This window comes from Pollicipes pollicipes, unplaced genomic scaffold (genome assembly GCF_011947565.3).
Source record: "Pollicipes pollicipes isolate AB1234 unplaced genomic scaffold, Ppol_2.1 Scaffold_6686;HRSCAF=7923_pilon_pilon_pilon, whole genome shotgun sequence".
Taxonomy (NCBI): Eukaryota; Metazoa; Arthropoda; class Thecostraca; order Pollicipedomorpha; family Pollicipedidae; genus Pollicipes; species Pollicipes pollicipes.
The window spans coordinates 11,030,448-11,058,193 of record NW_023596921.1 but is presented as its reverse complement, the minus strand read 5'-3'; the positions used below and the strand labels follow the sequence as shown (position 1 = coordinate 11,058,193).

Here is a 27,746-nt window from a genome sequence, read left to right as displayed (position 1 = left end):
TGCGCCACTATAAGCGGCTTGTGCGGCGTGACTCGATCTTTCGTATTTCCGTCCGCCGTGTTCGTGCCGAATGGCGTGGGCGGGTTTCGAGGCTGGTGGATGTTTGGTTCGATGGCGCCGCGGGGTGGAGCGGGACCGCTCAGCCGGTGGAATAGCTTTTAGCAAATCTCCTCGCAACCTCCGCCGGATATTTGTGCGCTGTTCGGCACGGCAACCGAGCCGTGTCGACGGAGCATGCCTGTCGTGACCAGTCGCTGCTGGGAGAATCGGAGGTCCAACCCCCTCAGCGGATATTGCTTCTTGAGGAGCGCAAGGAACTCCCAATGTCTTTTCGTGTATATCGCTTTGTGGACTACAGAAATGGTTCTTTTTGTGGTCATTTAAACGCTCTCCTCCGCTCCGCCTTCCGAATCTCGAGCTTTTAGCTAAAAAATCCGGTCAAGGGCGCGGAAGCCGGAAGTCATATTTGTCCTGCCGGAAATCGGACCCTAACGAGCTAGCCGCCTGCTTCCGGGACTACCGTGGGTACGGGACAGACGCGAATTCAACATCAGGATGAGCGTCAAACGCCCGTGATTGCTTGTGAATTGAGTGAACCAATATAGGGCAATCCGTCCACGGGACGGGCTGTCGTCTTCCAGAAAGAGCACAGCAGAATTCAGACATTGCTTTAGCGTGCGGTAATAACGGTTATTTAGATGTCCGGTGTGGGTACAAGTGGCTGCTCTGCATACTTCCCCGCCGGTTATGAGCACAGTCCACCTGATCCGTGCGAAACTTGGTGGGTTGTCGCCAAATTGTGTGAGCATGGGCTGCTGTGTGGTAAGAAACGGGTCTGATGTAACTCGAGCCTCCTGGGTAATTATTTTGGCTGTCACACAACCAGTCGGCGACTGTTGCTAATAATCGCACATTAATGACCACAGCTCCTCTCTATTGTCCGATTGGCAAGGCAAGACTAAATGTGCAAAAACCTGAAGGGGGCAAGACTGGCAAGACTGCGTGCAAAAGCTAAATACAATAGGTTTCACCATGCTACTCAATATCCATGAGCGGCGCTGATCGAGCTTTGACCGGAGTTGGGCCACCTTCGCCAGGAGTTACTCATTCCTCTGCTCTAGCTGCACCTTCATGGTGAAATCTGCCTACGGCATCTGATTGCCCCTGCGACTGGAAAGCGCCGTCGGTTCCCTCACTTCACATTAAGTCTTTGGCCCGCCACCGTGGCGTGGAGCGACGCCGATAGCCAATCGCCCAGCCCTTCGCCGGGGCCTCCGAACGAAAGTGCCGGCGACAAAGGCGTGCCGACAGCCGAGCAGCCGGATGTTATCGCGAGGCTGCGGCGCGCCCGGGGTCGGCCGTGCGGTCGCGCATGGACGAGTCCACGCGCGGGGGTAGGCGGACTCCGGCCTGCCGATGACGTAACACTGGATCTGTTGCCTTTCCAGGACGTTACCCGCACGCCGCTTCGAGGACCTGTCGCTCGACGCGCCGCCCGACCCACGGGCGACCAGCAGGCATCCAGAGGGCATCGTGAAAGTGAACTCTCGTTTGGCTTCCGCCAGCGCCTGACGTCAGAGCGGTGATTACGTCACCGGTTCGAGCCGGCGCCGCGCAGTGTCAGATCCGCGTGCGTCCGCGTGCGTCTGCGTGCGTCCGCATGCGTGGCATGCTGTAGCGTCACCTCCGCCCCCCAGCGGCAGCGTGCACGTCGATGAAGACCAACAAGAGCAAGAGCGTGACGAACCTGGCGGCGGCGCAGGCGCAGTACGCGTCCACGCCGCACCTCTTCGTCTTCCAGTCGAACGAGGAGGCGGCCGTGCTGCACAAGCCGGAGCCCATCTACCAGTCGGCCGTGGACGTGCGCGCCGGCCGGCTGGCGGCCGCGCAGCGCATCAGCGAGAAGTACGACTCGTACCGCAACCTGGCGCGTGACGAGGAGCAGCCGCTGACCGTGGGCGACGCCGACATCGCCCAGGTCGAGTCCTTCTTCGCCGGGCACAAGACGCAGGTGAGCAGCCGGGGCGGGGCGGGGGCGGCTGGGGCTCGGTTTGGGGGCTGGTTGGCGCTTTACTGCTGGTTTTTGGTTATTTGGGAAGAGTTTGTTCGTTTTGATAGAGTCCGACGCTCGTCTAGGAATACATTATTTATTCGTCTAGGAATACATTTATTATGTCGGCAATGGTTAGAAAAGGCGGACGCGCTGCTTTTTAGCATGCATACAACTTACAAGAATACGTTCACGATGGCATATGTCTATGACATGGGCCTCATGCATCAGACACATCACCACGGGGATAAATGAGCAGATGTAGCGAATGCTTTTGTCGCCCAGTATCACTTCATCGGCTTTCGAACGTGCATTGTTTCGGACAGATCAGGGCAGGACGGAGACTCGTATTCCACAGATCGCAGCACAGTTATGTGACCAGTGATTTCGCGATACGCCTTATCTCAGATCTGATGGATGTCGGCTCTCTGCTAAGCTCTGCCGGAATAGAATATCTCCGAACGCACTTGGCATTTGGGTAATTGTTAGGCTGCGCCTGTCACAGAGCTTCCCACACTCAATCTTCTCTGAAAGGCCGACGCTTCTTTTGTTCCGATGACGGAACTGACACCCATGCGGCGTGGAACGCGATAACACCGAGACTGTTTCCGAAAATGAAAAAAACTGCCGGAGCCGAGACCACCAACCCTGCAGCCGACGGGATCAATGCCCCCGCCCACTGCATCACCCCGGAGCACGCTCAGAAGCCCCGGAGAAAAGTGGAGCGGAAGAGCTCGTGTCGCGTGTTACCTTGCACATAACGTGGGCCGCGATGGGAACTCTGCCCGCTTTCCCCATTGAACGCTCGGTTTGGGAGGAACCACAATGTAACGACCACGGCAGTGAATAGGAGCAAGGAAACTTGAGAACCGCCCTCGGCCGTCGTGCACTATGCTGGAGACTAACCACATGTCTGCCGTTGTTCGATAAATGACGACCGGGAGCCGCTGACCGCCACTCGCCTCGAGGCGCTCCGGGGGCTGGTTCGCTCGTCAACTCTCCCGGAAGCCAAGCTGAAGGTTAAACGGGACAGATGAGCTTGGATTCTTTGTGAGGGTTTTATCAGCTGCTTGTGCCGCAGCTTGGAGGCATGAAAGACCCATTATTTGACGTGGGTCATGGATCCAGTGCCCTTTCTCATTCTCTAACATAACTGCTTTATTATAGCATACCAAAAGAACATTCCTCGAATAAAAATGATAGACCGCTGTCCTCTCAGTAATAGTTATTAGTTGTGGTAATGAACCCTCTATAGACGGAATGTTTTATCGTCTATGATCACCTGTAACGCGGGTGCATTAAACACTAGCTCTCTTTTGTCCGCACCACTTTAGTACCGGTCCAACTTCCTTTTGTGTTCGTGATAACATCTTTACTCGCTTATCAGTGCCGACAGCGACAGCCGAGCTCTCCGCGGCCAGTAAGAGTTGAAACACCTCGTCACACTCACCTCACACCCATGGTTCTCACCCCAAACTCACGGTTTTTCCTAAACTCCGACTCCATTCGCAAACCCACGGTTCTCATCTCAAGCTAGAGGACCCCATTCCAAACTCACGGTGCTCGCCCCGAACTTACATCTTCATGTCCAACTCATAGGTGTGTTTCAAAACCAATGGTTTTGATCACAAACTCACGGTTCTCATCCTGAACTTCGTTCACATCTCCCACTTGCGGTTCCCTCCCCGGGGTCTCCCCGCAGACACTTTGGCCTAGCCACCCCGGCGTTCCACTTGTTCCGCAGTCTGCGGGTCACGGCGGCTGTCGGTTTCACTCGGCGTTGGGCGCGTCCGAGCGGTCTGTAATTTGCCTCGCATTCATGCGGACGGGCGAGACGACCGGATATTAATGGATCCTGGCCGCCAGCGTCCTGACACGACGGCGAACGCAGGGACGCGTTCCTCGGCCGTCTTACCGCAGCCGGTGATTTCGCCTCACCATAACATGGACTTAGAACACCCTGATTGATTTTAATTTTACGGTTGTTTTATGTGGCCCCCGATCAAGCTCATTGACCGATGCAAGGGAGTTTACATACAGCGCTTGTTTGCCACAGTTTGTTCGTGATGGACCGTGGGCAGTTGCGTTGCTTTACGACTGAGGGGATTCGGCCACCGTAAAATCATTACCGAGTTTGGTGCATGAGAGCTTGCGTCATCACCTCCCAATTGATATGGTGCACTGGATTAGGCGCTTGAAGGTCATCCACGTTTTTAGAAAAAGAATAATACAAAGTAAGTTGTATTTGGAGATATGGATTAGTTACTCCGCGGCCCAGTAGGCCTGTGGTTGAGAGTCTGCGAATCCGTTGCTTCGTTTCTCAGGCACGTTAATTAACCAAGCGTTTCATTAATTGTGAATTTTATCACGCTGATTTGTCGAAAGTCTCATACATTCCAGTGCGTTAATTGGTAAGGTGATTAAAGTATGGTCTGAGCTATGCTAACTATATCGCGAGCTTAAGCTAACGTGCCACTAGATATTACTGCATCCGTTTGTTTTCAAAACACTAAAAAATTCAAGCGGTTTTATTTGAAGGTCATTTATTGTTGCTTGCGGCTAACTTTTGTTTCCATACGTTTGGTAGCCCATGGACAGCTTACCAGTCAACGTGGGCAGTTTTGCCGCTGACCGCCCCAGAGTCGTTTGTGTGACGCACATGCTGTTTTGGGAACTACATCCTATGAATGGAAGTTCAAACTGGTTATGTTTAGAAACGATTGCTATGCGCGTTGATTTCCATCAAATTTGCAATGCTTTTGCGCGTTTGCTTTCGCCGGAAGCACAGCCTAGCACGCCCTGCATGCAAAACACTTATAGCCCGTGAAAGCTTATAGCTTTAGCTGCGCTTGAAGCTTACACGTGTAATTGACCAAAAATTTGGAACTCCAGATTCGTAATCGCCTGAACGGTCTCCGAACCGGAATAGAATACAAGCGCAAAGCCTGCATGTACGAAGTATTAGCAGTTAACATGGCAATCACGCTCTTGATGGCAGAGTTTGTAATCTCTTACGAAGTCGTTGCTGGCAGTGCACTGGTGGTTTCACTGTGTAATGACCGCTGGCCATTTTTGCTCTGGTGCTGTCACTGGTATAAATGGCTTACGTTTGTCCAAGCGAGGATAGCTCCAGGGAATACCGAGAAGTTAAATTTATATCGGAAAAGCATTCCCATTAAAAACGACCAGCTTTGTCTCCACAGCACTACGTTTCAGTCCTAGTAGATTTTTCGAGGAAGACTGCCAAGAATGCCCAGTATCATCCTGTTTGAAGATGTAATTTGTCAGGCTTATCATTTATGACCACGTCTACCAACCAACAACATCCAAAGCATCTCGAGACGCTGTTCGTCTTTTGGGCTGGAATGTTTATGTATAACAAGATGGATGAGCCGTAGTTTTGAACCGCTTAGGCGTTGACATTAATTTTAAGTTTATACAGCCGTTTATCTCCCACGAACTTATCAGTCATTGAGTGAATCCACGTTATGTCTTTGTTATGCCTGTCTTCCCAAACACTCAACGTTCTGTGCCCTGTTTTCAACGTCAATCAAATGTTTATCGATATAATGTTTATTAATACGAGATAAGAGCAAACAACGTCCTCCTAACTACGGAAATACATACCCGCAATCCAAGTGTCGTTTGGCTTTATGGAGCAGCCGGCGTCACATGCTGGCTGACACATGCTGGCCCACACGATCCTGAAGGGTCGTGTGATCCGCGTTGGCAGAGTCTGACCCGTCAGCATCGTGCATGTTTTGGCGAGAGTGTTTACTGTTGGGCCGGTGGTGGTGGGTGTTTGGGGACAGGCAGCGGATGCGGGGGGGGGGGTATCGTTTGCAGGGTGACGTTATGAACGAACATGACGCGCCGTTTGGAGAACCAGGGATCACATAAGCCCTGAAGGTCTTGGAGTGTTTTCCGGCGGTCCGTCCAGAACGTTTCAAACAAAATTAATTCCTGTTTGGGCCTCGTTTTCCGCCTGATATTCCCTGCCAAACGGCACGCTCGTCAAAATCATCACTCATATTGCCATGCCTATTACTTCTGAGATGGTGCTTGTTCGTGCACAGACCATACAAAACAACCGCTTAAGGATCAACGAAGTTACCACTGCTGGGGCTTTCCAAGTGTGGTGCCTCACGCATGCGGGCACAAATACCAGGAGTGGCTGTATTGTCATACTGGATTGTTAAGCACCACTGCCGAATGAATGCGAAGCTATTCGTGTTGAGCAATCCGGCTCCGATACATCAGCCACGGATGTAAGGCTCAAAAGTACATATGGTGATGAGTGGGTGTGGCGTGCATACCTGCATAATCCTGCGGACGTTTGCACGAACGCTTTTCAAAGAATTACATCACTTTACAGCACGTCGACGGGATATGAGGGACTCAGCCTTTGTCGAGACACCGACGCTGCAAATCCATGGCGAGGCATAGCGTGGCACACTGGGTGCTGAATCACGTGAAGGAATGCGCGGACATTTTGACGGGCGATGTGCTAGCCGTCTCATGAGCTGCGATCAAGGCCTCGGTTTGCGGTGAGCCAGGGCTAAGAGACTAAAAGACTGCAGCTGCTTTGTGGTCACGGCAATGGTTGTCGATCTTCAGCTCTTCGGAAAGTTTTGCACTCGCCGTCTTGGGACCGGAAGTGCTCAAGCTGTTCCGTCACGCACATTGGCGGCGTGCAGCCCTTGGGTAGTCTCTTGAGCAGCAGATGCGCTTCAACGTGCTAGCTGTGAAATATTTCAACAGGACGAGGCGGGGGACTCATCACGTGGTGCCTCAGGCGGAATTTGACTGGAGAGTGGAGGTGTGCTAGTGACGTGGGGCTCATTACCGCCTAGCTCATAAGGACACCTGGAGATGATTGCAGTGCAGGGAGCAGTTAAGTATTATAGCTACAGCATGCCACTGAAGCCAGACTGGCGGAAGGAGACGAGTTAAGTTCAATCCATCAAAATTCCTTCTGGCATTATCATCCTATCCATGCTACATCAAAGGCTTCAGCTGAGTAAAAGTCACGCGAGCGGTAGTCTTCTGTTTACCGATCGCTCGGTCCATTCGGTCCACTGTTTATGGCAGGTTATGATATGCATCGAAGGCTTGCTAATGGAAAGTTAAAGGTGGCATATCGGTTTGTCATCGGAAGTGGGGTCCAGCTTCGTCACTTTTTTCCAAGATGGTAACCAGCGCCACAGAGCCCTTGTAACCGGTGCTCCATCGTCACAGAGCTCTTGTAACCGGTCCTCCAGCGGCGCAGAACTCCTGTAATCAGTACTCCATCGTCGCAGAGCTCGTAACCAGTACTCCATCGTCGTAGAGCTTGTTACGGTACTGCAGCGTCACAGACTCCGTGACGAAACATAGCCCAGTCTGTGGTGCTGCGTCAACAAATGGAGTCACGATTTACGTGTGCACCATGGCGGCCTAAGATATAAACATCCACAGCCGTCGGTGGCGGCAGCTCATTGTTGGTTTAGTGCCAGCTCGGGCTTTCCATTCATACTTGCAGGGGCACTTTCACTCGGGCACCACGCATCTGACCGGAATCTAAATCAGCCGGCACTGACCCACATGTGGGTGGCACCGCAGGCCCTGGCGGCCATGTCGTATTCACATGCATACAGCGCCTCCGTCTCCAGGGCAGGCCGTTCTGTAGTTAGCTACCCATGCCTTGTCATGCTGTCATTTCGAGTCATGAGGACCCTGAGACGCTTTACTGTGCTCTCCTTGTAATTAGCGCCAAGCGCATTCGGCAAGGCGCACACTGAAGACCGCCGCTGTGTTCCGTGTTCCTTAATTGCCGCCGCGATTGGAAGCTCTCTTCTAGCTAACGGATTGGTCGTAACACATTGAAGGTGCAATGTCAAATGAAGGTGTCGACTGTGACAGCCAGTCCACAACACAGTCATGGACAAACGCGCGTTCCACATCCCTTTCTGAACAAGCGCTCATCGATCAGCGCAGCCGTTCTCCGGGAGCGGGCTTGGGATGCGAATGAGATGGCACGCCGGCCGAAGGCGTCCTTTCGCAGGTGGAATGGCTTAGGGAGACCAACGCGTCAGTTAACGTATGAAAACCAACCCGTCGCTCTGGAGTGAAATACAGGAGAGCCAAAAGCCTCAGTTGAAGACATTTCCAGAATAATCGGCCAGGATTCAGCGTTACAGTCCTACGTCAGATTGCTGCGAAATGTTTCTATCCTAGTCCACCAGCACCCTTACATGTCGACGCCCCGTTGATACGCTGGTTTTGCTCTACGAGTACGCCGGACTGTCTTTCAGGAGGTGTGCCACACTCGCAATGTGTGCTACCGTGGGTTTTCCAAGTCGCGGGTGGATTTACGACCACCGTGGGCTCCTTATGGTGACAGATGCCCCTATCTGCCCCCTGATGTGGGCTGTGGATGAGCACTTTGTGTCCCCGGGAGGTCATCTCCGCTCCGCCCGCCTCACGAGCCGCATCGTTATCCTGATACAGCACAGCCTCTGCAAGGATTGTGCCATTTGTGTTCCACTCTCCGAGCATTGCAAAACTGCGCGGCGGCGGCGGTCGGCAGGATGGGTTTCCGCTCTAGTTGGGCCGACTTGGGGCGGGACTCGTCGCGGCAGCGTAGCCGGTCTGCACTGCGGTCGTCGCCGCGGGAGGTCGGCGCGTGTGTGACGGCCGACCTCACGTGCGCGCGGTGGCACGCCGGCTAACGAGCGTGCGAACGCCAGGGGCGCGTTCCGGGGCGAGATGATGACCGTGACGACGAGATGCGATGGGTACGGCGAGGGCCGCGTGCGATGTCGGCATATGGTGACACGTGCACAGTCCCTGTAAGGCTGGAACAAGCAGGAAGGCAAAGTAGACGAGGGGGAATGGTTGCTTTCATGAAGACTGACATGGGAAACCAGCGCATCAGCGCGGATTCGCAGGCGGAATGAGGAAAGTGTCCTTGCGATCCGAGGCTGTTGAGGAAAATTGATCCAGTAGTAAGCTTTGTAGCTCAGTAGTTTTACAGCGCCAAGAACTGATAACTGATATCGTAGACTGGGTCGCGTGTCCGAACACGCATCGCATGCCGGTTGTTTCAGGGCCATAGCTGGTAAGCTTCAGCGTCTGCTGCCGGTCTTTCCGGTTGGGTCTGAGTGCTCAGGTGATCAGATATTTCGAATCCTAAAAGCTCATGTGTGAAATATATTGTGGGCATGACGTGAATCGCGCCAGCTGTTCACAACACTACCACGCTGCCCTGCTTGGAAATGCGCATTGAGATGGCAGCACAGGATTATTGAGAGACGTCTTGGACGGAGAGCGGGTTATGTCACTGACCCTTTGGGACGAATACTCATCGGTGTCGAGCTGCCTTCGGATGCCACAGACGGGTCGTAGAATCTAGCTCCCATCGGCGAGCAACCACACCTCCCGCAGAGCTGACGTGCTGTCCCTGAGCGAGCCGTTACACTCGGCTCGTGACATTGAAAGGCCTGGACAGACCAAGCAGGACCGGACCGTACGCTACTGGACTGGAACAGACCGGCTGAAACGGGCAGGCGGAACGAACGGAGTTGAGACCGGAGACGGGGGCGGGACAGAGCGGGACGGGACGGAAGCGTAGATGGAGACGGAGACGACGAGGACGGGGACGGGGACGGAGACGGGGACCCGGGACCGGGACCGGGACCGGGACGGGACGGGTCAGGACGGGACGGGGGACCGCCGCTGTGCGGCCGAGATCGGGCCGCGATCTCTTGCGTGCCCGTGGCATTGTTTAGCCGTCGCTCGGCCGCCCATCACGGTCACGCCGCGTTCTGTATCGTTAATCATGCGCCGTGTCACTGACCGGGCACGGTTCGGCGCGCCCTGTCCTCGGGTCACGGTATCCATCACGCTGTGTCCGTTAGACTTGTGTTCCAAGTCGCTGTTCGATATTTATGTCGTAGTCTGCTCACGCCACACCGCCTATTTGGTGCGCACCACACATTTTTAAAAGGATGTAGAATAGTGTCATCTTTCGTCACGCGTGTTTTATTATTTATTCCGGCAATATTTGCCTTTTCCAACACGTTCTGCACTTTCGAATGCTAATATAGCAACTTTGTACACGTTGGCCTTCGATACAGCCTCCGTATCAACTATCGGTGGCCGTCCCACTCACTACAATCAGCGTGTGCGTTCCACCGCGCGTGCCGCTCCAATCTCACACCGCCTCTTCCGCCGTCAGGTGATCGTGTGCCGCGCGCTGGCCAACATGTACCTCAGCTCGGAGTCCAACTCGTGGGAGCTCAAGTACACCGGCATCCCGGCGCTGGTGGTCGACGCCGGCGACACGCGCAGCCGCGGCCGCCGCCTCATCCAGATCGTGCTCGCCGAGAAGGGCACCAGCTTCATGCTGTGGCGCGACGTGGTCGACAACCTGTCCAACTACACGGCGCCCGACCCGAGCTTCCACACTATGCACCTGTCGACAGACCACCGGCACCGCGTCGGCTTCAGCTTTGACGACATCGAGGCGGCCAAGGCGTTCCAGGCGCAGCTGGAGACGCTGTGCGCCGATCCGGCCAACATCAGCCTGTCGGGGCCGGCGCAGAAGAAGCGCAGGAAGAAGAAGGTGGAGCGCTACGTGCGACCGCGCAAGGAGGACATCTCGCAGCCGTGCTGCTTCCAGCACGTGACGAGCGTGGGCGCCTCGGACATGGACCGTTTCTACACGCTGCAGAGTCTCGTGGGCGGCAAGCTGACGTGAGGGCGCTGGGCCGCTCGGTGCCATAGTGACCGCTGACGGGTCGCGGGTCACGGGTCACGACGCCGGACGCGTGGGCCGGGCGGCGCGCCGCGGGCGGTGTTGTGATGCACCCGGTGTTTTCGTCGCTCAGGCGGGGGGCGTGTTTTAGAGGCGGCACGCGCGTGAGATGTGTTTGCCACCGGCGCTGCGTTCGAGTGTGATCTGTGAAAGCCGTGAAAGCCGCCGGACTGACGCAGCCCGCAAGGTGCTGAGCGGTTTCGACACGGGAGACCTCTGTCGACCGGTGTGAGTGGCCGAGCCGCGCCGACTCACGCCGGCCCGAGAAACAGGCAGCGACATTCGAGAGCGATGTGGCTAGTTCTGTGCTCATGTGGAGATCTGCTCTGTTTCACATAGATCGACGACGATGTGTTTTGCAGCATGTTAATGCACCGAGTGCGCGATGCAACGAATATGTGAAATGTGAACTAGTCAGACAAAGCTGTTCTGTTTGGCGAACAGTGTCGGCCACAGCTGGGCAGAATGTGGCTACCTAAGCGATGTAAATAAGTTCCGGACTGGGACAAAATCTGGCCGATGCGAACATTTTAGCTAAATATCTTGAACTGCTTCAATACGGCAGGTGTTGTCATCATGTTCCCATACTTAAGACAACCCCGAGCTCCCGTAAATTCGTCATAGGATGGTAGGTACCCATTGTGTTATTTATGCTGAAAGCAGTCTGACGTGTATCTGTGATTTGGAGTGTTTTATGCGTCCGCTTAGCCCAAGTGACTTATTGTCGTTTTTGTCGTAGGCTGCGACGCCGACCGAGTTATTCGAGTCTAATTTATGCTGCTTTCCGTACGTGTGGCCATTTATCGCGATGTCTCAAGCTGAATACACGCAGGATGTGTAATTTATGGGGGACAATATCCGAGGTCCGCCTCAGCCCCGTTACCCTCGGAGGGAGGCGACCGTATCTGCGTCTCTTTTGTGATCAAATGAGCCGCCGCAAGAGGCTTTCTCCGAGATAAGGTTACCGCTTCCGGGCTGTTGTTCATCGCTTTGCATGCGACCTGTGTGTCCCGAAATGTGAGTCATGCGCAGTGTGTTGACCAGTGTCACAGTGTCAACCGCCGTAGTGTCCACACGCACAGTGTCCAACGCCGTAGTGTCCACACGCACAGTGTACACTGCCGTAGTGTCCACACGCACAGTGTCCACCGCCGTAGTGTGCACTGGCACAGAGTCCAACGCCGTAGCGTCCACGTGCACAGTGTTCACCACTGCAGTGTCCACAACGCACTGCCCAAGGCCATAGCGTCCACATGCACAGTGTCCACTGCCGTAGTGTTCACACACGCAGTGTCCACCACCGGAATGTCTACAGGCACCGTGTCCTCTTCTGCAGTGTGGCCCCATGTGCCCAATGCAGCGTTTCTCCGATCACGGGGTAATCGGCGTGACCAGCGGCCGCGAAGCGTTTCCTTTCATTGGCTCCACCAACGCGCTACTAGCGATCCTTTATAGGCCTTCTTCGACTATCAGGCAGCGCCAAAGGAGCGCCGGGGAGAACGAGAGAGAGCTGAACTTCGGCCATTGAAGAGGACGCTTGACAAGGGAAAGGATTGATGCCATGATCCGGGATTATTTCGGCACTGCGATGTGCCGTCATTTCCCTCTTAAACTCCGAAACGTTCCATGAAACGCGATAAGCTTCCCTCAGCAGGCTTAAAACTTCGCAAGCGCTCGAAGATCGCGTCTCGCAACGTGCAGCTCAACGGCCCACCGTATGGTGCCTCATGAGTAGCACCAGTATGTCCGTGGTAGAAGCTGGAAGCACGCCGCGTGGCTACGTCTCGGGCTAGACTGCTGAATCGCACGCATAGGTCTAAAGCGATTTCAATGCAATAAAAATGCCCGTGCTTTTGACGCTTTCAGACTCGCGCTGCTAGCAGCGCATTCCTGAGAGTTGCCACAATCAGCTTGGCAACTTGCCACCTCGTTACTGTCAGCATGTCAGCTTGTCATAGGCACTGCGCTGGGTGTGCGGGTACTTCGGCGTTGTCGCCTCGGCTGGTAGATCCCGTAGTGATCGATGCTGATCTCCTGCAACCGGGCCGTTGAGGGTGCTGATCCGGTCAGCTGAACGTGTCGCGTGCAATGCACCCGTGTCGTCTGAAGGTCAGCCGTCATTCCGTCGTTCACCCAATCCGCGCTCGCCCTCGGCCCGTATGAGTGGCATTGCACAGCGAGAGCCGCTGTGTCGAAACCCAGGCCTCACGCTGTGCGTCGCGAATCACGAGTTTGCGCCGTCGGCGGGCGACGCCGGCGCCGTACAAAAACCCCGCCTCCTCTCCCGCCGCCTCCCAGTCAACGAACCCGCTTTTTCGGCGGCGATGACGGCGCATTCACGGCCATCACAGCGCGCCGGTCTTGTCAGCGGACGGCGGCGTCTCCGGACTGCGAGATCAGCTGTGCCGTGCCGACGGTAACGGTACGCGGGCGCGCGCGCCGAGTGGCGGAGAAGCGTCCCGGTGCGGGCAGCGTCTCGAAGGGATCTTCTGCGCGAGGTGTTCTGGTCCAGAGCCGCCGCGGTCCGTTCGGCGGCGTTCGCAGCGGTTCCATTTGATGCGATAGAAACTCTGGTTCCGCCAAGCGCCATTCCAAGCTGGAGCGAGCGCCGCCAGAGTCGGCCGATTGGAACGAATGGACAACGAGCGGGCTTCGCTCTCCTGATTTGATCCGTCTGTGTGACTATGGTTGGGGATTCGATCACCAGACGTTTATCTGATCAGTCACACCCGCATAGAGACACCTTTGTACACCTTTGTACATTTTTGACATAGGAATGGTCGGTTTGGCTGTCAAACGTCGATTGCATGCAAGTGACAGGCGCGCTCGACTGCATGTTGGTGGCAATGTGGCCAATTACCGCTACAGGATCCCCTTTGTCGTCGCACCGAACTTTATGCATTGCGTTAAACTTAGGCACATGGGGATACGTTTAACGATGGAAGGAAATTGCAGTGTGTTAGCTATGGCGGTACACCGATATCCGCTGGGAATGTCATGATTACAAAGGTTTTGTTATTGAGGGACCGTCATCCGGTGGTTTTGCCGCATGAACTTTTAGAAACGTTCTGATTACGTAGCCGTGGACCATCCACTCTTTGTGATAGCTTCGCATTATCCCTGTAATGATGTATGCACAATATAGCCGAAAAGGCGGTTTGTTCATTTGCTGCTTGCGACGTTCGTAATTTCTACGGCCTTGGTCTTTAGTGGTACTTCGGCGCTTAAATTTTGGTGCATTGTAATGAGCTGAAAAAGTGATAAAATACGCTCCTGAAAAAAGTGATAAAAATAAAAAGTGATAAAATACGCTGAGTCGGAGCCGTAGAGCGAAATGGTGCTGAAATCCACACAGTCCAATGAAACCCATATATTGTGAAATGCTTCTCTGGACTTATTATCCACCTCCCATGCCCCGCACTACAACGTTTGACGTACATGCACTTCCGCCTCTGTTATTGGGCCTTTTGATGGCTGGGAGATGTTAGCATTACTTTTACCATGCACGCTAAGTTTTCTTTTTCAGCGGAAATGCGCATGCTGAAAAATAGTTCACGTGGTGACGCTGAGGTCAAGCAGCGAATGCAATTCAGCTATGAAGACAGATTAATGCTGTGCAGGGAGAAAACTTTACACGCAAATAGCTTAACCGCTTAATTTTGAAGACCAGTAGACCATCAGCGGAACCTCTCGTGATGACACACAGAAGGCTGGCTTTGCATGGAGACGCATCCGGTACGTTATGGCTAAAACGTAATCACACATCTCTGAAGCTTCTGCGATGGTGTGCCCCTGCAGAAAACGTGGTATGACAGGTCTAACAGCGGCCACATAAACGTACATTGAGATCGCCGTTTTGTTTTGTTTAACATCCTCATTGGAATGCGCTCGTGACACCATCCTTGTTTCACCAACTTTCCCACCGCGGTCCACCCACAATGGTAGCTGCCTTGAACTCAACACCACTTATTTAAGTGATGTCGATTTCAAGGCAGAAAGCTTCCAAACCTTGAGAGTTTGTCTCTCAAGGTTTGGAAGCTTTCTGCACATTTTCATTTTCAAAATGCACATTTTCAGCTCTCTTGTTAAATCAGGTAATTGCAGCGAAGAGACAATGATGTTTCAGTCCCACCATCCCCATGCAAGCAACCGTTACGGTAGTATAATCATCTAGCCGTCAGTTCGGAAAGTCCTGTAGAAAGTTAAATCTGGATTGGTGAAAGCAAGCAAAAAACCAGCTATCCGGTGTCATCCAAGGGCGTCGAATGTTAACGCCGCACGATATCGGAATCGAATGACCTCACGGTGACGTCAATATGACATTCCTTGACATAAGTCAGCCTTTATCCGCGGAGATGTGAAAAACTCAGCAAAGGCTTTACGTTACCTCGTTTGGCAGAGCCTTACGGACTCACGGCAGAAGATAAAATGGCGTCCACTTCTCATCTGATTACGCCGATATGTCGTCCCGATTTTGGTAACATTGCGGCTTTGGAACTCGAGGCGTGGAATCAGAGTGTGCTCGTGGTGCTCCCTCCGGAATCCAGGGATTACATGGTGCACAGTTAAACTTTGCGCGCCTTCTGCATGCTTCAAGGACATTTCCGTATCTGGACCCGTGTATTTTTTGTTGCAACTGACGTTTGAACCATCATCCAATTAGTGTTTCCAGCTTGATACAGAGTCAATTGCATATTTCTTCTTTTATGCGCCTAAAACTAAAACACCCTCGTCTACCTCCTAAAAAAGGTGCAAGTCACTGGCTAGTTTCCTCAGCCTACGCAAAGGAGCCAGCCTGCCTGCAGCAAAACCTGGTAGACATAGGGAAAATCGGTTACAGTTGGCGTGCTTTTCACTTGTTAATTTTTCACATGCATACTTGCCATGATACTGAGTCTATTTTTGTTGCATTGTTGATACAGGCAGACTGCAACAACTTTCTGCCCATGACCCAATTTCATACTGCGAGTTGTACGCGATTAAGGGGTGTACTACCTAACGGACCCCCTGTATGGTGATCTGGGCTTTGGGGCGCACCGAGCACGTTGGTCATATGGCGCCCATAACCTAGTTTTTATTTAGCAGATGCATAAAGTGACCCTACTGTAGCAGTGGGGTGATGTTGCACACCGCCTGGAGCACAGGGTGCAGAGGGTCCGGACCGCTCGCAGCCGCCTTTCACCCAGATGGTGAAGTGCGCTTCGCAACGAGCTACTGCACATTTGATGGTCAGGAACCGAGGCTGGGGAGAGGCGCTGCGGTTCCACGGACATTCGGGTGCTACCGGATCTTATCTCCCTGGCGCGGCAGTGTTCCGCATCAGCCCTGGAACGGCGTGTGCTGCTCCAGACAGGTGAGTGACCATGGCTGCCCGTACATTGACGGCGAAATGTTAGCTGTTGCATCACGGCGTTCATTCGTGCTTCTATCCCGTGAAATATGAAATGCCGCTTGGCACCCTGGCCGTAGGCTACTGCTGAATCATAAATGGAATGCAAATACAAATACACTTCGAGGCCAGTTTTCAGGAAAATGTAGTCCATCATCCAATAACTGATAAAAATAGTGCACATTGTTAGTTACGCTCGTTTCCTTTCTTATTCCACCTCGTCCATGTTGTGACATCAGGAGCGGCGTATAATGTAATGAGACGGGGGCGAAAACACGCGAATCGGCAGTTTACCTGTGATAATCGATGATAAAAAGCAGTGGTCATAACGGGTATGCGGAAGGACGGATGCAGGCTGTGACTTTGAATGCGGGAACATCAAGTCCAATGCTTACTGGCGGAAGAACGGCGCGGAAAATACTTTTCTCATTTGCCAGGTCAACACTGGCATAAAACGTGTCCGCATTTTAAAGATTGATCACCCCAAGAACATGCAAACTTTTGATGGCTTTAGGTCCGAACAAGACTGAAGCATGATGATCCCAGGCCAGGCGGGACCGGTGATACCGAATATGGCGCTTCAAAGACGCTGTCAAGGTTTGAAGAGCAGGCTTCGTGGCAGCCGGCTCCACGACCTATACATACGCACTGAGCATGCGGCTGTTTACCAATGAACAAACTCAGGAGCTGAATCAGTTAATGGCGGTCGACCCGACCCGACCCGACTCGAGCCATTTTGCGAAGTTCGTTTGGTGTCGGTCGTAAGACGTTTTTATAATGGGGATTCCATAACGATTCAGGCAGTGCGATCTGTAGGACCTGTGGCATGCTACGATAGAATGAACGCATGGAAGAGTATCGAGTTACCTGCTCAAACATCGCCATTTTTGTGGTGGCCATGACCTCTGCACTCATTCAATGGTACCTTGTTACAAAACGTAAGGAGTATCGTACGTGTGTGAGATTCGTCTGGTGAAGGCTTAGGAATGATCGGTACTGTTGTCATCAGAAATAGGTATGTTTGCATTCAATGGATGTCAGTTCTGCTCGTCATCACCTTATCATGTCAGTCCTCGCTGTCAGTCACCGTCAGTCATGTCGGTCCTCGCTGTTAGTCACCACCAGTCATGCCAGTCCTTGCTGTCAGTCACCGCCAGTCATGCCGGTCCTCGCTGTCACTCACCGCCAGCCATACCAGTCCTCGCTGCCAGTAGTGGTCAGTCATATCAGTGCTCGCTCATCACCACATGATGTTTTGTATGCATACTGATATATATTTTTTTGTTCGCCGAGCCTGTCTCTACTCAGTCTAAAGAACCAAAGATCAAAGCATGGGTCACAGTGTGTGTTTTGAGAGCCGTTCGTTTCGAGTGAAGGTTTGTGCATCTACGAAAAATCCGTCTCCCAGTACATTAAGGATTATCTGGTTGACATACGCAAGACTAAGTTATATGTGAACATATGTTCACTGCCCGAATGAGTTGTCCCACTTGCTTGAACTAGCCTATGTATACTATTTAAAGTGAAATATTTATTCCTGGATCTCCAATGTATATTTTAAACTTGACTTACGAAAAAAATCAGAGCAACCCAAAATCTGTACTGAATGCAAAAAAATATATTCTAGTGAAGAATTAGACGCGCAAATGAGAAGTGCCAAAAATTAAACAAAAAATGCTTGCCGCAAGCTGTACAGGACAACACACGATGACAGCAGCCCCGTCACTAGCTATGGCAGCAAACCCCAACGGAACTTTTCCGACCTTGTGCTGAATGTTCTGGCGCGACAATGAGCCTGATTTCTACGTGAATCACCACCGCTTTCCGTTAAAAATCTTTGGCGGCCCACTTATATGGTATGACGGCCTACAAGTTCTTACCATTGAGTTATCTAACATTCCCTATCATGAAGAACTCAAAACTCTGGAATCCTCAGATTCAAACTTGTAACGTCATGGTAGCGAAAAATTCGCGCAATTACAGTTTGCTCTGGATGAGCCAATCCCCACCCGGTCTCACAAAGCAATAGACTGGGCCGTTGTCAATTCAACACACATTACGTATCGAAGGATAGCTCCACCCGATAACCAAACGATCTAATCGCGCATGGTTGTCACGCAGCAAAACAAGAAAAACCTCTTTCTTTTGCAACAGGCCACAGCAGTTCGTCACAGCTCGGGGTGTAACTTTGCGAACATGTCGGAGGTGTACATGCGACCTGTATGCCCGTTCTTTTCTTGTAAAGTTGTGGGTATGGAGCTGAAGTGTTGAGTGTTTTATGTGCATCTGCAGGGCCATAACAATTCGGTTGCAATGATTTTTTAAAAGACTTTTCTTCCCCCGGGCCATTGCGTAACTTATGATGGCTCTTAAGGAGCACACAATCCAAAGCGAAACCGTTCTGTGCATAAATGTACTTTATTTCTGACAGCGGTCACTTTCCCTATTTGGAATCCTGGAGCGAATTTGGAAGCTCGCAGGTCGTTGACAAATCCGACGCTACAGAAACGTTTGAGCCGGCGCCACTACACAATGCGTTGGGAGGCCATCCGCGCCGTGCGCGTTGCGTCCTGGCCCGTGGAGTGATTACGGGTTCGGCTAATATAAAGGTGAGGAAGACGTTCTGGTTAACATTTTGTGGAATCCAGACTTAGTTAAACTCCTTATGCAGGATTGGTTTCAAAGACAATTTCCGGATGTTGCTAAGTTTAGTAATCTGGATTCCACTAAATAAATTCCATTAATGAAGTGCTGGTCAGCAATTTATGTCATGTGATGAGTTTAGCTGTATTTGCATGTGCTTGCGCCATATAATAGTGAACCAAAACTTGCTTATTAATGGCTTCAAACTTAGAAAATGTATAGGCCATTAGATAGCTGTAAAAAGTCTAGGCTCTGATAAGTTTTATTTTAAAGCCATCAGTTACAAGCACTTTCATTTCCACTTGTCACATCATGCTTATGCTCTACATTGCTGTAAATGCTTGAGATTTTCCTGGATGAAATTTACATGGAGGTTTGGAATCCCCGTCAGTAAAATACCTGGCACGTGGTGACATGAATGTTATCTTTTAATGTACATTAAGCTGTGTGAAATATTTGAGTGGTTGAAGCAGGGTGTGTAGCTGTCACGGCACACAGCGTGCATGGATCTGGAATTTTGCTCCCCACCAGTCCATATGAGGGAGCCATTTTCTCCCAGTCTGGTATTCAGATAGTTCTGGGAATTTTAGTGTTATGGAATGCCAGGATGTGGAGCCTAGTCATTATGGTTTCCCTCTTGTCAAGCTTATGGATGTGCAGCTCCTTTAGCACCAGTCTGCAAAAATTCCATCCTCTGTGTTATACATGCCCACATGTTGCTGGCATACTGGATGAGGAGCACAGGTGTGCCATTCTCAGGGCAGGGCAATTTGTGCTGAATTTCCTATTTATTCACACTTGAATGCATTTTTTGCCTGAACTTACAGTGATGTCATAATTCCTTGAAACTTAGGTTTTCTACATATTGTAGTTGGTGATTAATTTGTGCCAACAACAGGGCTCATGGATTAAGAGTATGCTTTTATGACATGCATTTTTATGTGTATGGCATGTTAGTGCTGCATATATTTTTGCAGTCTGGTTTTGGCAGGGATCAAGACCTCAAGGGCATGGGTCCTTGAACCTACTGCATCTGTGCCCTCATGAAACATATAATTTGTGCTCAATACATGTTACTACCAGGTACTAGGCTAGATTTTATGGCTGCCAATTTTTTTGATCATTAGCTTGTTTTGCTCTTATGAAAGCTTTTAACCTTTATGACAGAAAATCAGATATATTCAATGCACACAATGCTATAGATTTAGCTCAATAATTATGAGGCGCACTCCAAACAGTGCCGCCTCTGGAATGCTATTCTGCTGTTGTATCGGGCTCGCCTCAAACTTGCATCACATTGCATCCTGATTAGTGTTTTTATCAAAACACTTCAAACATTTGTATTCTTGGTTACAGAAGCCAATCCTGAACCATTGTCATGAACATTTTTGTGTTTTCTGCTGTCATTACAAATAAAAGCCAGTCAACCACAAAATATTTGCCCCATGTTTCTTAGTCACCCTGGATTTGATGTAACCATGCTGAGAAAAGAATAAAAGTTAGGAATGAGTGGGTCACCTGGTGCCTGCAAAATACTTAGAGCAACTATGAAATGTTAGGCAACTGTGTCTGTGAAACTAGAAGGCCCTATTTTCACAGGCAGAATTGGTCAACAAGCAACATTGGCAGCTTCTTGCCAGTTGCAGTGGTTGATGGCTGTCAGGTTTTTAACATTGGCTGTTTGTCAGTAATGCAATGGTACATATTATGTTATAGACATGAAAATCTACTGATATTGACATTGTGTAATGCCTCCACAGAGTACTAATGCCACCACATCACCCCAATGCATCTACAGGACACTAACACCTCCACAGGATGATAATGCTTCCACAGGGCACTAGTGCCTCCACAGGACACTAGGACCTCTACAAGACACAGGGTACCTGTGACAATGACCTCCCATCTGTGGCATCTGAAGCTATTTGGAACATGTCTAATTATTTGCCAGTTTGAGAATAGTCAATGGTCAGACTTCCTATCCTTGGACTTATGCATTCTCTTGTCATTGATGTTGTGGCTTTAAGTATCAGGAAACAATGCTACTTGGTTTTTGACAGCTCCTTTTAACATAGTTCTAGTCATTCTTTTTAGAAAGCTAGATGAAGGGCCCAAAATTCAAATTTATTGTGAGCTTCAAGGGTAGCATTTAACATATTTTTATGAGAAATAAGGATGGGAATAGAAATGAGACTATGTTATTATGAGTGTACTATGTAACTTGCTCCATATCCTCAGAGGTATGATCTTGGAAAGAATCATTCAGTCTGTGCTGCTGTGTCTGTTATTTTTAGACTTATAGAAATTGGTCTTATGCAGTTATTCAAAATAACCATCAGTAAACTCTAATCAGATGAGGTTGTTTTCATGTTTAAATGAAGCTGAAGAGGTCCTTGACTATGTTTTGTATGGATGCAGCAACATTGTGCTCAATTGAAAACATCTAATCTCACCATAGTTTCTGTTAGATGGGAGCACCTTTGCAGGTTATGTGCATGCTCCGGCAACTATCTATATTTGGGGCATCCCCATTGGATGGCAAGGGTTCATGCCCTGCCCCCCCTCCCCCCACCACTTGGGGCTCCTGTGACCTCTTTCAGCAGTGACAACCCTAACATTTCAGCTGTTTTGCTAGGTAGTCCAATAATGGGCTGGCGGCTACTGCCTCAGTGGACTAGTCTCACGCCCCAGACCGTTGCCTGCAGTTCCATGACCGGGGCTCCCGCCCAGGCGTCAAGTCCTGGTCCAAAATTCTCAAATGGAAAGTCCTGAACTGCATTATGGCAGCTGACATATCCATTGTCATGAGGAAGTCCATTGACATCTCCCAGCCACGAACATGGTCCACATGCAAGACGACATGTTTTTCGATTAAGTTTTCCCACAATTTCTTGCAAGACTGGTCATTGGTGTTCTATTTTCTCCATTATCTTCTGGGCTAGTCGATAGACTAGCACAGCGCACATGCGCGCCGTCCTGAGTCGGCACCCCATGGCCGTTTTGGCTGGGGCAGACCACGTCGTCGGGCCACGTCGTCATTGGCTCTGCTATAGCTGGTGTTGCCCCGCCTGTCGAGTGATGCGGCGGGATGTCTGACTGCCTGATGGCGGGGGGCCGACTGTCAGACCACTGGTCACTGCACGTGCAAATATCCAAAGTTTACGAGTGATAGTCCACTTGCAAGCTTTTCTGAACGGCGTCGCGGATATTTTGATTTTGACAGGTAGTGTTGCGAATGACGAAGGTCGGTGTTGGGAGCATTCGGCATTTACTGACTGATTGAAAAAAGACAAAATTGCTTGTGCACCGCTGGTAGCCGACATTTTCACTGTTGATATGCTGAATTAGAACATTGTATTACCTGTGTTAAACATTTGCCTATCATTCGTTAGTCATAACAAGTCGTGTCGTGAGTCATAACAATCTGATCTAGAGAGGCCTTACCTGTTACCGAACTTATCAAATTATGAGATCATAATGCATAACATTTACTCAGAAAGATGAAGGCTTCCTAACGCAACAACGCGACGTGAATAAAATTACTGGGGCCCACCTTCGGACGCCTCCACACCTACGACGCATCCGGGTGTCGCAAGCGGAGGAGCAGCGCGCCATCTCGTGCCGTGCCGTTGTCCCGTGTCATCATGGCGTGCCACTGCCGGTCACCTGGCCTTGCCCCCGCTGACCCCGCGCCGATTACGGAGACAAAGGGGCGCCGGCCGCGCCCGCCTCATTTGTCGGCGGCGGGTTTTTGCGCCGTTCCGCGCGGCGTCTGCCGGCGGGCGGCGCCTGGTATGGGCCCTCCGTCTCGCTCCCCCCCCCCCCCCCTCCCTCCCTCCTGCTCTGAGTGTGGTTGGTTCCGTGTGCAGTGTGTTTTTTGACGCGTACGTACGTAGATTCAAACAAAGCACCCGACGTTGGTTATGGTTTCATGCTGTACGCAACCATCGGCTGGTCATTATGAGCCCAAAGACACCTGTGCAAAATGCGAAGGCCACTTGATGTATTTAAAACGTTTAACCGCTTTACATGCCGCTTCATTCTACAGTGACTCCGCCACGTCGCCTTTCCAACACACGGCCTGGTTTTATGCCTTGGATGAGGCCGTGAAGTTTGACGGATGTTCCATGATGGGTTCGCCCCAACGCCGCCTGAACGAACAGTCAGCCCCCTCTGACAACCCTCTGACGACCCTCTGACTGCGGACCTCCCGCTCCAGACAACATGAACCAGAGCGGCACCGGCAGCGGCATCTTCAGCGTGACCGGCGCCGGGGAGAACTTCCGGCCGGCCTGCAAGAAGTGCGGCTACCCGGGCCACCTGACGTTCCAGTGCCGCAACTTCATCCAGGTCACCTCCGCTCAGGTGGGCTGACCGCCGACCGGCACCCTGGGCGGCGTCGGGGATGCTGGGTTGGGGCTGTAGTTCGTGACCCGGACGTCCCGAAATCAAAGCGGACAGTTTAAGGGGCGGTGAAGTGCCAGGTCTGAAATGGCTAGGATGATGGCTCATTTCGAGCCTAAGTTCACGACATGACTTACCAGCACCATGTTTGACGGGAGCTGCATGTGGACAGAGACTGTATCTGTACTATCTGCTCGTCTGGCGTGTAAGTCCTGTTCCATCGCAGCAATCCAGGGCGCTGCATGTTCCAACTGACTGGTCCGGCTCTGCCCGTCGCTCGCTAGCAGTGACACTGCTGAGAGCATGAGGCTGCGGCAGGTTGACTTTGATACGGTGCGGGCCCAGATCTGTGTTTGTGGTGCGGCGCATTGTTGGGCGACAGACGAGAGACATGGTGGAGGGAGAGGGATTCCAGGGAAAGGCTGCCTTGCTGCGTGAGATGCCAACAATATGCTCTTCTGCTGCCAAAACTGCGGTCGAAATTCAGTTCTTTCGTATATGGTTGTATGGGACGTGTTCAATCGTTCGGTCTTGCTTATCTAGCGGTGGGTGGCGGAGGGTAGACATTCCAATGCGACGGCGGCCTTTGCTTCTTTTTACCACATTGGTCCAAAATGGTCCTGATTGGTGTTAGCTGATGTATCTTTATGCATCGATTGGCTGCTCGGCCATTGATAACTTCACGAAACATGCACAAGCGCTTCAATTGCAACCTTGCGAGAAGGTTACAATCCAACCAGTAAGACCTGTTCAACGAGTCCCTTGTGAATCCCTGTTTTTGTGCTAGCCGGACGTAGGCCAACTTCGGAACCGACCTTTAGACTGAGGCCCGTCGTCTTCCGCGGCGGTAACCGAATCTGCCTTACCTCAGGACTGCGTGTTGGACGTCAGCTCTACCAGTTCGGATGAGTCGGACGACGAGACGCCGCTGAAACTTCTAAACAAAGAGGAGCTGGAGAAGCTGAGGAAGCAGCACAAGAAGAAAAAGAAGAAGAAGGAAAAGAAAAAGAAAGAAAAAAAGAAGAAAAAGGAAGCGCAGTCATCGGATTCTGATCCAGATGAGGATCGTAAGAAGCGGCATAAAAAGAAACAAAGGTCTGGCTCGACAGAATCTGACTCTGACGAGGCTTCCCGAAAGAAGCGGAGGGTAAAAGATGGCTCGAAAGGTCGCCACGACGCGAGCCCCGCGCCGCGCTCTGCCGACAGCCACCAGCGACACAGAGGGCATCACGATCGCCGCTCCGCCTCGCCGACAGATGGCAGGACCTCCGAGCGGGGGTCGCGGCTGGGCGCCCCCAGCCGGCGCTCGCCGGTGACGGAGCGGGTCGGCGGAGCGGCCGACCACCGGCCGCGGTCCGACCACAGGGGACGGCCCAGGTCTGGCAGCCGCGGGAGAGAGGCGAAGGGGAGACGCTCGAGGTCTGTGAGTGGTGGACGGCGAGGACATCGGAGACCGTCGAGGTCAGGAAGCCGCGGCAAAGATATGAAGAAGAGGCGGTCTAGGTCTGCGAGTGGCGGGAAACCAGCGGACAGGAGACGACCGAGGTCTCGGAGTCGCGATAGAGACGCGAAGAGGGGGCGCTCAAGATCGGGCAGTGGCGGAAGACATCGGGCAGTGGCGAAGAGACGTTCGGGGTCGAGAAGTCGAGGTGGAGATGTGAGAAAACGGCGTTCAAGATCGGTAAGCAACAGGAGAGAGGACATTAAGGGACGCTCACGATCCAGGAGTCGTGAAAGAGAAGCTAGGAAAATACCTTCAGGGGTCGCGAGCGGCGGGGACGCACGCAGGAGGCGCTCGAGATCCAGGAGTGGCGGCGGTGACATGCGAAAGAGACGCTCGAGATCCAGGGGTCGTGGCGAAGACGTGCGAAAGAGACGCTCGAGATCCAGGAGTCGTGGCGAAGACGTGCGAAAGAGACGCTCGAGATCCAGGAGTCGTGATGGAAATGTGCGAAGGAGACGCTCGAGATCCGTCAGTGGTGCGAGACGAGACGACGCTGGACACGCTGGGTCAAGGTCGGGAGACCGCGGTCGAGGTGGGCGCCAGGGTGACTCCGCTGCCAGAGGTGGCGGTCATGGTGATCGGAGGAGCCCCTCAACTGACAGCTCGAGCTCAAGTGCAAGTTCCAGCTCGTGAGCTAGCCATCGTGAACACTAAATGGTGGCTGGTGTCATTTGTCTGTCACTTGAGTGCTGTTGATGGAGAACATTCTCGGTGTTGAGACTCCTCCGACTGAATGTCGCCTAGTGGCTTCTCGTAAGTGCTCTGCATTGTAATAGCCAAATTACCGTTTTTGCTACCTAAATGACTCGTGTCGATTTGTAACAGAAATAATTTGATATCGGTACATGGCGCCGTTAGCTTCGTAATAATGCGGACATCAAATCTGTTGGTCTGCATATTGTGAAGCCTGTCCGTGGCTTTTTTCTTGCCTGGTAAATTAAATTTGGTAAACGACACCCTCCATGCCCTGCGGCCCAGACATTCCACCCAATACCGTCATCGGTGTGTGCCGCAGTACTGAGCTGCCTGTCGCCGTGGCTGGTGTGTTGCAGGACACTGCGGTGGAGCACTCTGGAATGCTGCATGCGGCTGATGGGTTGCCGCTGGGTGGCTATGGACCAACGCAAAAGCTACGAGGTTGTCGTACCGCTGGGTGGCTATGGACTAACGCGAAAGCTACGGTGGTTGTCATGGCGGTTGTGGTGCCCCTGGGTGGATATGGACCAACGCGACAGCTACGGCGGTTGTGCCGCTGGGTGGCCATGGACCAACGCGAAAGCTACGGTGGTTGTGGCGGTCGTCGTGGCCGCGGAGTGCTGGCAGGGCTCGAGTCACACGTCCCAGGGTGGAATCCCGCGTGGGTGTACTGATGTTTTCGCGATTCCTCGAGTGTTGCGAGATCTTGCGCGGTAGAGGGCTTTTAGCAGAGTTCTGCGGGCACAGAAAACGCGCCGAAACGAAGTCCTTTGAATTATCAGATAGAGCAAGTACAACACAATGCACATACAATATGATTGGTCGCGAGCGCAATCCTACACATCCCTGTCATGTGCTGGTGCGAAGCGATTTGTACCCATATGAAACGTAATACACCACTATGTAAATTGATATGAGTCATGAGCTTTCATGTGATGTAGCTGATATAGACTGGCATCAAAATGTGAATGGTGACATGAGCGTAAGTTTACATGGTCGCATCACTGGTATCACGCTTGTAGTTGAGAACTGACCGCTAAGTTATTATCGTGCGTTGACGCTACAGTGAAACGACATTGAATCTCAACAACCCATAAACCAAGCTAAAAATGGCGTCAGCTGAGCTGGCGGACCTGGATGGTGCAAAGCAACCTCTGCAGTCAGCGGGCCTGAAACTGTTCGTGAACAATGACAAACATAAGCTGTCAAAGACAATGGCGCCGCGCCATACCCGGGCTACAGTTGTCTATGGTGGCGGAACGGCTGGTCACGCTTATGCAAGGGTACGGTTGCAGATAGGGAGAAGTGGAGCTTTTGAATACGGACTGTGATTTGCTTACTCCTGTTACCGGTAATGACGAAGTGATGACGCCTCAACCGGACACTAGCCTAGTGTCAGCTCCGTGTTACCAGAGCTGTTTTGAAAAGGCAATACATTTCTGAACTATTGAAACGGCATGGAGGGATCAACAGAAAACATAAGCAAATACTTCTTATCTAATGATAAATTACACTTCTCACCACCTTCTCATCGTAACTGCGCCAACGCTGTGTTCTCGGTCAGCTCAGTGATCAGCTCTGTTCTCACCCCGGTTCTGTGCGTCGCGATGTAGGCGCCAACATAACTTCTCTTTATCCCTACCTGAGGGCAGACACTATCTGATTTTAAATATCCAAGGAGAACTGACCTCTTCATGGCTCGGTTTCCGAGCCGTATGTGTAGCTGGAATGCATCCAGCCACTAATTCATTCATGCATTGTTTTCCGACACGGCACACATAGCTGGAATACACGTAAAGAATGCATGAGCAGATTCCAGTCACCAGGTAATTTCAAAGGGCACGGGGAAGCGCCTCATTTGCCACATTCCAAGGCTGCCTTGCAATGTGGCAAAATCACAACTCTGTGGCGCCAGAAGCGCACACAAAATTTTCGTAATGGCAAGATCCCAAATCCCAAAGGGACGGCAGACCCCGAGTTCTTTCGTTAGCATTGCAATCGTTGCCGTAGCCTTCCAAAGTTTGGCCTAGTTTCGTCGACCAGGGGAGGAGGAGGGAGGAGATGATAAGCGTAACAGGCGGCGGATCAGAAGGGATATTGGATCAGTCGTAAGGTGGGGTAATTAGCGACAAGGCACGGCTATACATCAACTGTGTAAGAAACGCGATCCCAGCATCACGTATCTCACCGATTGCAAACACACACCGAACGATGCAGCCGTTTGGCACAACCATCGGTTATCAGTGTGTTAACGCAATGTTGA

The 27,746-nt window shown here is 51.9% G+C and overlaps 2 protein-coding genes across 4 annotated transcripts; both read left to right on the top strand.

Annotated features, from left to right (window-relative positions):
• Window positions 1–1,448: 1,448 nt before the first annotated feature.
• LOC119107188 (uncharacterized) lies at window positions 1,449–12,674 on the top strand (the record flags this gene model as incomplete). Its single annotated transcript, XM_037230577.1, is given in 2 exon segments — window positions 1,449–2,011; window positions 10,269–12,674. Coding segments are annotated over 2 exon segments (819 nt in total). The 3' UTR covers window positions 10,791–12,674.
• A 6,094-nt stretch (window positions 12,675–18,768) lies between these two features.
• LOC119107186 (serine/arginine-rich splicing factor 4) lies at window positions 18,769–26,395 on the top strand. Of its 3 annotated transcripts, none has more exons than XR_005095219.1 (4): window positions 18,769–18,845; window positions 23,099–23,244; window positions 24,155–25,540; window positions 25,840–26,395. XR_005095219.1 is itself a non-coding variant. In XM_037230576.1 (4 exons), the coding sequence occupies exons 2-4, from the start codon at window positions 23,104–23,106 to the stop codon at window positions 25,878–25,880; spliced, it is 1,347 nt and encodes a 448-aa protein (XP_037086471.1). In that variant the 5' UTR covers window positions 18,769–18,845; window positions 23,099–23,103; the 3' UTR covers window positions 25,881–26,395. The 3 variants fall into 3 exon arrangements, 2 of the variants coding, with proteins under 2 accessions (XP_037086471.1, XP_037086470.1); XM_037230576.1 differs by having other exon boundaries at window positions 24,155–25,319; XM_037230575.1 differs by having other exon boundaries at window positions 24,155–26,395.
• Window positions 26,396–27,746: the final 1,351 nt, after the last annotated feature.